Below are 12461 nucleotides of genomic sequence, written 5' to 3' on the forward strand. Positions count from 1 at the left end.
CCTTTCCATCACTAACGTAAAGGTCACCGAATTGTGGTCACTGTTTCCAACGTGCTCACCTACCTCCAGATCTAACACCTGGCCTGGTTCATTACCCAAAACCAAATCCAATGTGGCCTCGCCTCTTGTTGGCCTGTCAACATATTGTGTCAGGAAACCCTCCTGCACACATTGTACAAAGAACGACCCATCTAATGTACTCAAACTATATCTTTTCCAGTCAATATTTGGAAAGTTAAAGTCTCCCATAACAACTACCCTGTTACTTTCGCTCTTTTCCAGAATCATCTTCGCCATCCTTTCCTCTACATCCCTAGAACTATTAGGTGGCCTATAGAAAACTCCCAACAGGGTGACCTCTCCTTTCCTGTTTCTAACCTCAGCCCATACTACCTCGGAAGAAGAGTCCCCATCTAGCATCCTTTCCGCCACCGTAATACTGTCCTTGACTAGCAGCGCCACACCTCCCCCTCTTTTGCCCCCTTCTCTGAGCTTACTAAAACACCTAAACCCCGGAACCTGCAACAACCATTCCTGTCCCTGCTCTATCCATGTCTCTGTAATGGCCACAACATCGAAGTCCCAGGTACCAACCCATGCTGCCAGTTCCCCTACCTTATTTCGTATACTCCTGGCATTGAAGTAGACACACTTCAAACCACCTACCTGAACACTGGCACCCTCCTGCGAAGTCAAATCTGTGCCCCTGACCTCTATACTCTCAATCTCCCGTACCCCAAAACTACAATCCAGGTTCCCATGCCCCTGCTGAATTAGTTTAAACCCCCCCCAAAGAGCACTAACAAATCTCCCCCCCAGGATATTGGTGCCCCTCAGGTTCAGATGTAGACCATCCTGTCTATAGAGGTCCCACCTTCCCCAGAAAGAGCCCCAGTTATCCAGAAATCTGAATCCCTCCCGCCTGCACCATCCCTGTAGCCACGTGTTTAATTGCTCTCTCTCCCTATTCCTCATCTCACTATCACGTGGCACGGGCAACAACCCAGAGATAACAACTCTGTTTGTTCTCGCTCTGAGCTTCCATCCTAGCTCCCTAAAGGCCTGCCTTACATCCTTGTCCCCTTTCCTACCTATGTCGTTAGTGCCAATGTGGACTACGACTTGGGGCTGCTCCCCCTCCCCCTTAAGGACCCGGAAAACACGATCCGAGACATCACGTACCCTTGCACCTGGGAGGCAACATACCAAACGTGAGTCTCTCTCGCTCCCACAAAATCTCCTATCTGTGCCCCTGACTATTGAGTCCCCAATTACTAATGTTCTACTCCTTTTCCCCCTTCCCTTCTGAGCAACAGGGACAGACTCCGTGCCAGAGGCCCGTACCCCATGGCTTACCCCTGGTAAGTCGTCCCCCCCACAAGTATCCAAAACGGTATACTTGTTACTCAGGGGAACGACCGCAGGGGGTCCCTGCACTGACTGCTTCTTCCCAGTCCCTCTTACAGTTACCCATCTATCTCCAGTCTTTGGTGTAACTACTTCCCTGAAGCTCCTATCTATGACCCCCTCTGCCTCCCGAATGATCCGAAGTTCATCCAGCTCAAGCTCCAGGTCCCTAACACGGTTTTTCAGGAGCTGGAGTTGGGTGCACTTCCCACAGATGAAATCAGCGGGGACACTGACGGTGTCCCTCACCTCAAACATTCTGCAGGAGGAGCATTGTACTGCCTTCCCTGACATCACCTCTAGATTTAAAAAAAAAACAAGAAAAAGAAAAAGAAAGGAAGAGCTTACCTGATATTACCTCAAACCCTGCTCCCGCTGAAAGGTAAGCAAATTTAAAGGCACTCACTCACCTTCACGACAGGCCCCTGCTCCCGCTTCCCAACCACCGTGGGGTGGGTGGGGGGTTTGGTTAGAGGAGGAGGTAGGGTGGGAAACACTCACGAAGTGTTTCGGGTTTAACTGTCACTTGACAACAGCCCCTCCACAAACCACCTTCAACTTAGGCTGACCGCACTGCACGTATGCAAATTTCCCCAGAACAGCTGATCAGGAGCTCTGCTCTGCTGCCCTCTGCTTCTCTCAGGTTTGTCTCTTGGAGGAAGACTGTGCCGGTTTCCGGACTTTTCAGGTGGGCGAAGGCTCGGGATCTTTTCACTGGGCCGTTGAGTCCCCTGACATTTCAGGTGACTATCCTGATGGGGGTTTTTTGCTCCCCCACTGCTGTGAGATCAACCAGGGGCAGCACGGTAGCACATGAATAGCACTGTGGCTTCACAGTGCCAGGGTCCCAGGTTCGATTCCCCGCTGGGTCACTGTCTGTGCGGAGTCTACACGTTCTCCCCGTGTCTGCATGGGTTTCCTCCGGGTGCTCCCGTTTCCTCCCACAGTCTAAAGACTAGCAGGTTAGGTGGATTGGCCATGATAAATTGCTCTTCGTGTCCAAAAAGGTTAGGAGGGGTTGTTGGGTTACGGGGATAGGGTAGAAGTGAGGGCTTAATTGGGTCGGTGCAGACTCGATGGGCCGAATGGCCTCCTTCTGCACTGTATGTTCTTAGCTGGTGGCGCGCCCCTCCCGCCTGCGCACCTCCCGGTGCTAGCTACATCCTCTCGTTGCCCGTTCCCTAAGCTTCATGTCTGCCATACCCCTCACCTCCTGCCCTCATTCCTGCCTTCCTCTTTTTCCTCCCTCATTCCCAGAACGAGGCAGTGCAATCCTGTGCAGTGATCAACATGGTGGATCACAGTAGGCAATTCAGAAAGTGGAAAAATGAAAGTCTCTTCCTATCAATGATCTTTATCGTCACAAGTAGGCTTACTGCAATGAAGTTACTGTGAAAAGTCCCTAGTCGTCACATTCTGGCACCTGTTTCAGGTACACGGGGAGAACTCAATGTCCAATTCACCGAACAGCACTTCTTTCGGGACTTGTGGAAACCCACGTAGACACTGTGAGAACATGCAGGCTTCGGATAGACAGTGATCCAAGCTAGGAATCGAACCTGGGACCCTGGTGCTGTGAATCAACAGTGCTAACCACTGTGCTACCGTGCCGCCCATCTGCTGCTCTTGTCCTGCTGCAGCAATACATACAACATAGTACTGCTGTAAAAGGTTACCGCACTTGCACCCTGAGCCAAGCATCTCTTCCGTGCTGCTTTCAGATTTTCATGTCAGATAATATACATGTATGCACAATTAATTATGTTAGGATCGACTTCATGTTTGAACTAACAAGAGACTCTCGTTTAGTTTTTCTTGTGCTGATATTTTTGTCTGCTTCAATCTGTCCTCTGCTGGGGGGAGAAAATAAGCTTGTACACAGCATTTCTGCTTGGTCGCATGGCTGAGATTCAGAGCTTCATGTGGCGAATTGTGAGCATGAATCAGCATCTGTCAGTCATCTCACTGAATTTATTTTCATAGGCTTTTCCACAGCACATTTGTCTGATTTTTGCTTTTTTTATTACTGGCTTGTTAGAAATATGAGCCCCTACTATATATTTACTACATTTGCAATTGCACAGCACCCCTTAGAGCTTCCAAGGAATCAGGTTATGAAACTGTGTTTAGTGACCATCTGTCTTCTATTTATTCTTGTTGTTTGCTATATGTTATTCACAGGATTATACTACTTCCTTTTAGCTATAACCGTTGGTTGTGCAGAGCTAGAGCAGATGACCTCTCGGGTGTTGCCTCGTTAAAAGCATTATATCAGACTGGTAAGTGAATGACTTGAGTCTTTAAACAAGAAAAGCCATTTTGATTCGCAAGCTGGTTATTCCCAGCAGACCTTCTCTAATTTTTACTAACCTGGAGGAGTGTGTGCTATTTGGTTTGAGATGTTCCTCAAAACAAAGCTTTAGCCTCTCAATTTATTAGTCCAAGAGGGTACAGAATAGAATGAGTCATTAACCCAGAGGCTGAATTTGCTCCTGCTCACAAACTCCCTTCTCTTTTTCCCCCCCCAAGTCCCTCCTCACCTCCGCCTTCCATGCGCTCAGTTCTTTCACCCTTCAGCCCTCTTTTTCCAGAATGGTAGTTTGGTGATTTGCTTTTGATATAAAACGAAAAGCTTGTGATCTCTGCTTGCTGCTTTCTACCGGAGCATGATTGAGGTCAGAAACTTAGCTGATCCCAGTATTCTGATGCAATCAGCTTGAAGAAGGATGAGTAAAGGATTTAGTGCTCACAGAGAGTATTCAGCGCACTGCTGAATTCTGAGAGGCAAATTGAATGACCCTGGGATTCGGAGTCTTGCAGATCCGGTTTATTTGCCATTTTGTGGTGCAGGTACTTCTTTGTGGACACAATTAGTGTTTTCCTCTCCGAAGTGAACATATTGATTTCACACATTGGATTTGTTTATTGTCACATGTACCAAGGTACAGTGAAAAGTTTTTTTTTTTTTGCAAGTAGCTCAAACAGATCATTTGGTACATGGAAATAAAATAAAAAGAAAATACATAAATGGGCAACACAAGGTCCACAATGTAAATACATCGGCATCGGGTGAAGCATACAGGAGTGTAGTATTAATCCGGTCAGACCATAAGTGGGTCGTTTAGGAGTCTGGTAACAGTGGGGAAGAAGCTATTTTTGAATCTGTTTGTGCGTGTTTTCAGACTTTTGTATCTGCTGCCCGATGGAAGAAGTTGGAAGAGTGAATAAGCCGGGTGGGAGGGGTCTTTGATTATGTTGCCCACTTTCCCCAGGCAGCGGGAGGTGTAGATAGTCAATGGATGTGAGGCAGGTTTGTGTGATGGACTGGGCTGTGTTCATGACTCTCTGAAGTTTCTTGTGTTCTTGGGTCGAGCAGTTGTCATACCAAGCTGTGATGCAGTCAGATAGGATGCTTTCTACAATGCACCTGTAAAGGTTGGTAAGAGTCAGTGTGGATATGTCGAACTTCCTTAGTTTCCTGAGGAAGTATTGTGCTGTTGTGCTTTCTTGGTAGCGTCAATGTGGGTGGACCAGGACAGATGTTTGGTGATGTGCACTCCGAGGAATTTGAAGCTATTAACCATCTCCACGTCGGCCCCATTGATGCAGTGAGGGGTGAATACAATACTTTGCTTCCTGAAATCAATGATCAGCTCTTTAGTTTTGCTGGCATTGAGGGAGAGATTGTTGTCGTTGCGCCACTCCACTAGGTTCCTATCTCCCTCCTGTATTTTGACTCGTCGATATTCGAGATCCGATCCGCTATGGTCGTGTCATCAGCAAACTTGTAGATGGAGTTGGAACCAAATTTTGCCACGCAGTCGTGTGTGTACAGGGAGTATAGTAGGGGGCTAAGTACGCAGCCTTGTGGGGCCCCAATATTGAGGACTGTTGTGGAGGAGGTATTGTTGTTTATTCTTATTGATTGTGGTCTGTAGGTCAGAAAGTTTTTTTTTTTTATAAATTTAGAGTACCCAATCATTTTTCCAATTAAGGGGCAATTTAGCGTGGCCAATCCACCTACCCTGCACGTTTTTGGGTTGTGGGGGCGAAACCCACGCAGACACGGGGAGAATGTGCAAACTCCACACGGACAGTGACCCAGAGCCGGGATCGAACCTGGGACCTCAGCGCCGTGAGGCGGTTGTGCTAACCACTTGGCCACCGTGCTGCCCTGTAGGTCAGAAAGTTGAGGATCCAGTTGCAGAGTGAGGAGCCAAGTCTTAGGTTTTGGAGCTTTGCTAGGAGCTTGGCTGGGATTATGGTGTTGAAGTTGGAGCTGTAGTCAATAAGTAGGAGTCTGATGTAGGAGTCCTTGTTGTTGAGATGCTCCAGGGATGAGTGTCGGGACAGTGAGATGGTGTCTGCTGTGTACTGGTTGTGGTGTTATATGAATTGCAGTGGAGCTAGGCGTTCTGGGAGTATGGAGTTGATGCGCTTCATGACCAACCTCTCAAAGCACTTCATTACGATTGATGTAAGGGCCACTGGACGGTAGTCATTGAGGCATGTTGCCTGGTTGTTCTTTGGCACTGGTATGATGGTGGTATTCTTGAAGCAGGTGGGGACCTCAGAGCGGAGTAGGGACAGGTTAAAGATGTCCGCGAACACTACTGCCAGCTGGTCCACGCAGGTGCGGAGTGCACGACCAAAAATCCCTTCCAGACCCATCGCCTTCTGAGGATTCACTTTCACGAGGCCAATCTGACTTTGGAAGCTGTCACGGTCTGCATGGGTGTGTTTTGGGCTGCTCAGGCACTCGACAGCAGATCAATGGTTTCCTGCTCGAACCAAGCATCGAACGCATTGAGTTCATCAGGGAGGGGTGCGCTGCTACCAGAGATGCTGCTCGGCTTCGCTTTGTAGCCCGTTATGTTGTTTAGGCCCTGCCACAACTGACGAGAATCTGTAACGCTAGTCTGTGACTCTAGCTTGGTCTGATATTATCTCTTGGCATCCCGGATGGCTTTGCGGAGGTCGTACCTAGATTTCTTGTATAGGTCAGGGTCGCCTAACTTTAACGCCTCAGACCTATCCTTCAGTAGGAAGTCAATCTCCCGATTAAGCCATGGTTTCTGGTTGGGGAAGGTACTTACTGCTTTATTTGGCATGCAGTCGTCCACACAATTGCTGATGAAGTCTGTGACGGTGGTTGCATACTCATTTAGGTTGGTCACTGAGTTCTTAAATATGTCTTCATGCAGTCACGTAGGAGCTCTTCTGTTTCCTCAGACTAGCACTACACGTTCTTCTTAGCCAGATTCTCCCGCTTAAGTTTCTGCTTGTATGCCGGGAGAAGTGGTCTGATTTTCCAAAGTGCGGTTGGCGGGTGGGACGGTAGGTGCCCTTGATTTTTGAGTAGCAGTGGTCAAGAGTGTTGTCGCCCCTAGTGGGACATTAATGATAGTAATCCAACTGAAGGTAAAACATTGTTTGTGTTGAGACCGTCAGTTCCCAGAAACCAGATTTTTGTGTTTAGTTTTTTGTCTCCAGCTTTTTTTTCTCCCTATCTCTTCCGAGGTTAGTGTACAAACTGCATGTGGCTTCCACACTACTGGGAGTTGTTACTTGAGGACCATTCTTCCTGTGCAAGTCTGAACAGTGAATGTTGGGGATTTGGCTAGGGAAGCTGAGCCCCAATTCCAATTTTATCCTAACCAGTTAGCCAAGTACATTTTCCAGCAGAGTTTATTAGATAACTTCCAGGAGCAAGAACTCCAAATTCTATTTCTCTCTTTCCCCCCCCCACTCCCACCCAGAACGTTGTGTCTCTCCAGCACTGCAATATTATCCTTAATCAATAATTTCATTCATCCTCCTTTCTTTCCTTTCCTATCCTTCCTGGACCCTTGTGTCCAGAAATATTCAGTAAACAGCCCTGTCATCCTTTTGAACCAGTTCTTCATTGCTGCCACAGTAACATGTTCCCGAGTGGCTAACTCCATCTTCAGCCCACTAGGGTCCAGGAAGGAAAGAAAGAAGGATGGATGAAATTATTGATTAAGGATAATATTGCAGTGCTGGAGAGACACAATGTTCTGGGTGGGAGTGGGGTTCGGGGGGGGGGGGGGGGGGGGGATAGAATTTGGAGTTCTTGCTCCTGGAAGTTATCTAATAAACTCTGCTGTAAAGTGCACTTGGAAAATGCACATTATGCATTCACATACATGCACTTAAACAGAATTTAAGCCTCGTCATATTCCCTTTTATTCTAACCACACCTAATACTTTACTATTTGTGTCTCCCAATTTGTGCACCTTGTTTTTTTCTCTTTTTAATGTAATCTCCTGGTCTCATCCCCTTCACAATAGCATTTGCAATCCACACAGCAGGACATTGGCCCCTGCCATGTTCAGATGCAACCTGTCTGGCTTGTGCAGGTCCCTCCTTTCCCCCAGAATTGATTTCGGTGTCCCAGGAATCCTGTGCCCCGGTTCCTGTGCTGTACCTTTCTCTTGTTCTTTTGTTCTCCAATCGCGCATTCATCTGCTCTATTTCTATATATGTGTGTGGTACCAGAGTAATCGGAAGATTGGTGCATTTGAGGTCCTGCTTGCTAATTTAATATCAATGTTTGGTGGATTGGCGATGTTAAATTGTCCCTTGGTGTCCAGAGCTTGGATGTGGTTATGGGCATAGGGTGGGGGAGTAGGTCTAGGTACGGTGCTTCTTCAGAAGCTTAGTGCAGACTCTTTCTCTGAAATAATTTTGCACCTAAAATGTCAACCTGCCTCTTTCCCTTTTTCTGTCGCTATTAATGAACCTGCTGTGTCTTAACAGCATTTTGTGTTAGTTCTGTTACTTGGTTGCAAAGCGGAAACCCTTCTCCGTAACAAGCTGAAAGTGTGCACTCCAAGGAACATCAACGTGATTTGTATTTGTTGCAGGATATGACAAATGTGGTCGTACAGTGGTGGTGATAGTGGGAAGGAATATTCCTGTAACGCTAATAGACCCTGATAAGGTAAAATTTGAAAAACAATACAACTATATTCAGGGCAAATGTTTGTTTTGTTTGTTTTGTTGCATTATCTTAGCACAGTGCCAAGTTTCTTTATGGTTGTAAACTTATCACTACCATTTCTTTTCCCCCTGCTAAAGTAATTTTTAGCAAAATTCTCCCAATTAGCTCCTTTAGCTGAAAAATGTTGTTCACAGAATCATAGACTCCATATAGTACAGAAGGAGGATATTCGGCCCATCGACCCTGCACCTCCCTCTGAAAGAGCATCCCACCTAAAGTTTTTGGACACGAAAGGACAATTTAGTATGGCCAATCCACCTAACCTGCACATCTTTGGACTGTGGGAAGAAACCCAGGCTGTCACAGGGAGAATATGCAAACTCTACACACTGACCCACGGTTGGAATTGAACCGTGGGTCCCTGGTGCAATGAGGCAACAATGATACCCACTGTGCCACTCTGCTGCTGTTCCATACCTCTGCAACAGCTTGATAACTTGAAATTTTGTGAGCTTTATTTAAACTTCAGAATGATTCCTTAAATATTCCAGTCATAAGTGTATAGATATACTGAGAGATGTCTATACATATCCATGAACACAGGCTTACTGCTGCATTAATTTAAACCTTTCTTGAGGTAGATTCGACTTATTGTTCTTCCTGGATAAGAGCAGTTTCATCAGACTTTCTCAAACTGTCGATCTCATACTCTTCTTTAACTGTGACTATCTTAAAACTCATGTCACTCTTCAAGTAGCACCCTCAATTATGAGGGTCTCCAAACCACAGCTTATGCCATGGTTTTACTATAGGGCAGAATAAGGAGAAATGCCCTTGGTCTACCTCAGTCAGAATGCAGATCAAATCATAGAATTTACAGCACAAAAGGAGGCCATTCGGCCCATCAAGTTTGCACCGGCCCTTGGAAAGAGCACCTTAATGAAGCCCACGCCTCCACCCTATCCCGGTAAACACAGTAACCTGACCTAACCTTTTGGGCACACGGGCAATTTAACATGGCCAATCTACCTAACCTGCACATCTTGGGACTGTAGGAGGAAACCAGAGAACTGAGGAAACCCACACAGACGGGAAGAAAGTGCAAACTCCACACAGTCACCCGAGGCTGGAATTGAACCTGGGTCCCTGGAGCTGTGATGCAGCAGTACTAATTACTGCCACCGTGCCGCCCATGTTGGCACCATTCTGAACCACGCACTCGCTGTCAAGCCAACTGAACTAACCGCCCGCCCCCAACATTGTAACTGAAGACAAGTCCTATCTTTCCTTATGGAGTCAGTGCATTTATCCTTTATTCTCCTCACCCATCCACAAAGGAAAAGGTGTATTTGAAGTGTTCCCAAACTTGGAGGAGTAAGCGATTCGATGACTTTCCAAACTTCTTGTTAATATAGCACCATATTTAGAAACATTTGTGCATAACCCGCTAAAAATATCTCAGAATCACTGTTCTCATTTTCAAAAGAAAGCTTCACTTCCAAAAATGCTATCATTAGAAGGTTTATTTTCTAAGTATATTGCACCAGAACTAATCTATTGGTATGTCAACAAATATTTTTAAAATGTGGGATATAGAATTTCAAAACAGTTCTCACGACACAGAAACAAATCTGCTTCACTTATCCCCAGGAACATGGTTTGAAAATCTGTGCACCTGGAAATGCATAAATTGTCCCATTCATAGCTGCTTCTTGGATAAACTGGTCGAGATAGTAAGCTAAAAGACAGATCCTTATCTCTCCTCCATTTCCTTTCACACACAAACCTGTCTTCAAATTGGTTATTTCAAAGGCACAAAAGCAAAAAGCTATGTATAGTTTTTGAAGAGCTAAAAGCAAGAAAATAATCGTGATTGAATGATGAACTTTAAGTTCCAACCATCTATTAATGTTTTTAGGCTCTGCTGTATTTTATTCATATTATGGACCACATTGCTGCGAGAGAGTTCATCATGGTGTATTTTCATACACTGACCAGTGACCACAATCATCTTGACTCAGAATTCATCAAGAAGTTGTATGACATCGTTGATGTAAAGTAAGTTGCATGCTCCCATTTTGCACGTTTATCTAGTTCACCTAATTGAAGTTACTGAAGAAGACATTCATTATTCTTGTCTATGCTAGCTCCTCTGATAGGAACTCTAATTCCATTTCTCTGATTTCCCACATTTTTTGACCTCTAATAACTTGTGAAATGTAAAGATGTTGAACAGCTTTTATTTTTGTTGAGCTGAAAAATAAGTGTCCATTAAAATGCAAAACACTTGTCTTTTTTGAGAGGAAGAAAAAGCTGGGTTCTAAGAAGGGTATAAAAACAGAAGAAAAAAATGGTGTAGCAGACAGGTTTTGTGGATTTTCAGAACGTGGAGGACCTGGACAGCTGAAAGCATGGTCACTAACTGTGGGCAAAAGAGTGAGATTTAATAGCTGATGAGGATACATAGTTGTGACAGGCTAAAGAGCATGGTTTTGGCCTTCCCAGTAAGTAGCACTTCCAAGTCTAGATGTTGGACAAGCAATCTGCCAACATTCATTGCAGTTGTGGGATCATGAGAGGCTTTATTAGTTGTACTCATGGTCGAGAGTAATATCCCAAGGGGAAGAAAAATGTGACCGAGGATGGCTACTTGGGATCATTAAAAGTAATATGGCAGGAGGGGAAACCATTGCTGGCCATACACAAGCTATAATTGGCTAGGTAAAGTTGAACTAAGCAAGAGCAAATCCATTGGTTTGGAGAGCAAAGATATTTGAGGAAAATGCTTTGATCAACTCTACCAAAAGTCATCATGAGACTCAAACTATAGTGCACCATGGCTAGTTGGATGCAGTGCTTTAACTTTCATAAGGGTCTTAAGTGCTGTGGTAAGGATAGAAACCTGAATTGAGAAAGTCAGGCATGTTGCTTTTGTTTAGATGGACATGGTTAGCACTGCTGTCTTGCAATGCCAGTGACCCGAGTTCAATTCGGGCCTTGGGTGATGGTCTGTGTGGAGTTAGCACCTTCTCCCCGTGTCTCCATGGATTTCCTCCCACAGTCCAAAGTTATGCATGTTATGTGGGATTCCGAGGATATGGCAGTGGAGTGGGCCTAGGTAGGATACTGTTCCAGAGGGTTGGTGCAGACCCAATGGGCCAAATGCCTCCTCCTGCACTGTAGGGATTCTATGGATTTGGAAGATGATAACCCAAGAGGTTGGAGGGTAATAGAATAAAGGTGTAGGATAGAGATAAAGCAATATCTAACATTCATATTACATTTAAATTTTTAGATTTATGAGAACAGTTTCAAGGATGAGGGACTTCAGATACACAAGTGAATTGGAGCTAGAGCTGTTGTCAAGGGAAGAGAAGGTTGAGGAGATTTGATAAAAATGCTCAAAATTGTGTGGTCGGTCAATCAGATAGATAGGGAAGAATTGTTTCCATTGGAGACTACTTGGGAACCAGAGGACACCAATTTAAAATGAACCAGTGGCAACATGAAAAACGTTCTTTCAGGGTCGCAACAATGGACGAACTGACAGAGAAATTCTAGCTAGCCAGGGGGAACGAGCTAAGGTACCTGCAACTCCAACACTTCCTCAGAAAGGAGACAAGGACATATCCACAACGCCACGACAGACATTACTGGACGCAAGCATCCTAGATAAAGGGAACTGTAGCGACATGTATGACCGATTGGTAGCAAGGGCTGACACCGTACTGGACGCAACAAGAAAGAAATGGGAGGAGGACCTGGGGATTGAAATAAGGTGGGGACTCGAGCAAAGCACTGCATAGGGTCAACTTCATCTCCACGAGCGCAAGGCTCAGCCTGACGCAACTAAAAGTGGTACATAGAGCCCACTTAACAAGAACTCGTATGCGTAGGTTCTTCCCGGAGGTGGAGGATAGATGTAAACGGTGACAAGGAGGCCCAGCCAACCACGCCCACATGCTCTGCTCTTGCCCCAGACTTGCGGGGTACTGGACAGCCTTCTTCGGGGCAATGTTTAAAGTGGTGGGGGTGAGGGTGGAGCCATGGCCAAAAGTGGCAGTCTTCGGGTATCAGACCAGCCAGATT

The 12461-nt window shown here is 45.8% G+C and overlaps 1 protein-coding gene across 8 annotated transcripts in view; it reads left to right on the top strand.

The window, feature by feature from the left end:
- The window catches only part of gdap2 (ganglioside induced differentiation associated protein 2), a 72275-nt gene that overhangs the window by 46477 nt on the left and 13337 nt on the right, over positions 1–12461 (top strand). For 6 of the 8 annotated variants that reach the window (XM_038801998.1, XM_038801997.1, XM_038801992.1 and 3 more), the window contains 3 exons: positions 3589–3686; positions 8296–8372; positions 10291–10430. In XM_038801998.1, the coding sequence (XP_038657926.1) occupies positions 3589–3686; positions 8296–8372; positions 10291–10430 (315 nt within the window). The remainder of the gene's footprint in view (positions 1–3588; positions 3687–8295; positions 8373–10290; positions 10431–12461) is intronic. The other 2 variants (XM_038801994.1, XM_038801995.1) reach the window with 1 other exon arrangement.

This window comes from Scyliorhinus canicula, chromosome 7, assembly GCF_902713615.1.
Source record: "Scyliorhinus canicula chromosome 7, sScyCan1.1, whole genome shotgun sequence".
NCBI lineage: Eukaryota > Metazoa > Chordata > Chondrichthyes > Carcharhiniformes > Scyliorhinidae > Scyliorhinus > Scyliorhinus canicula.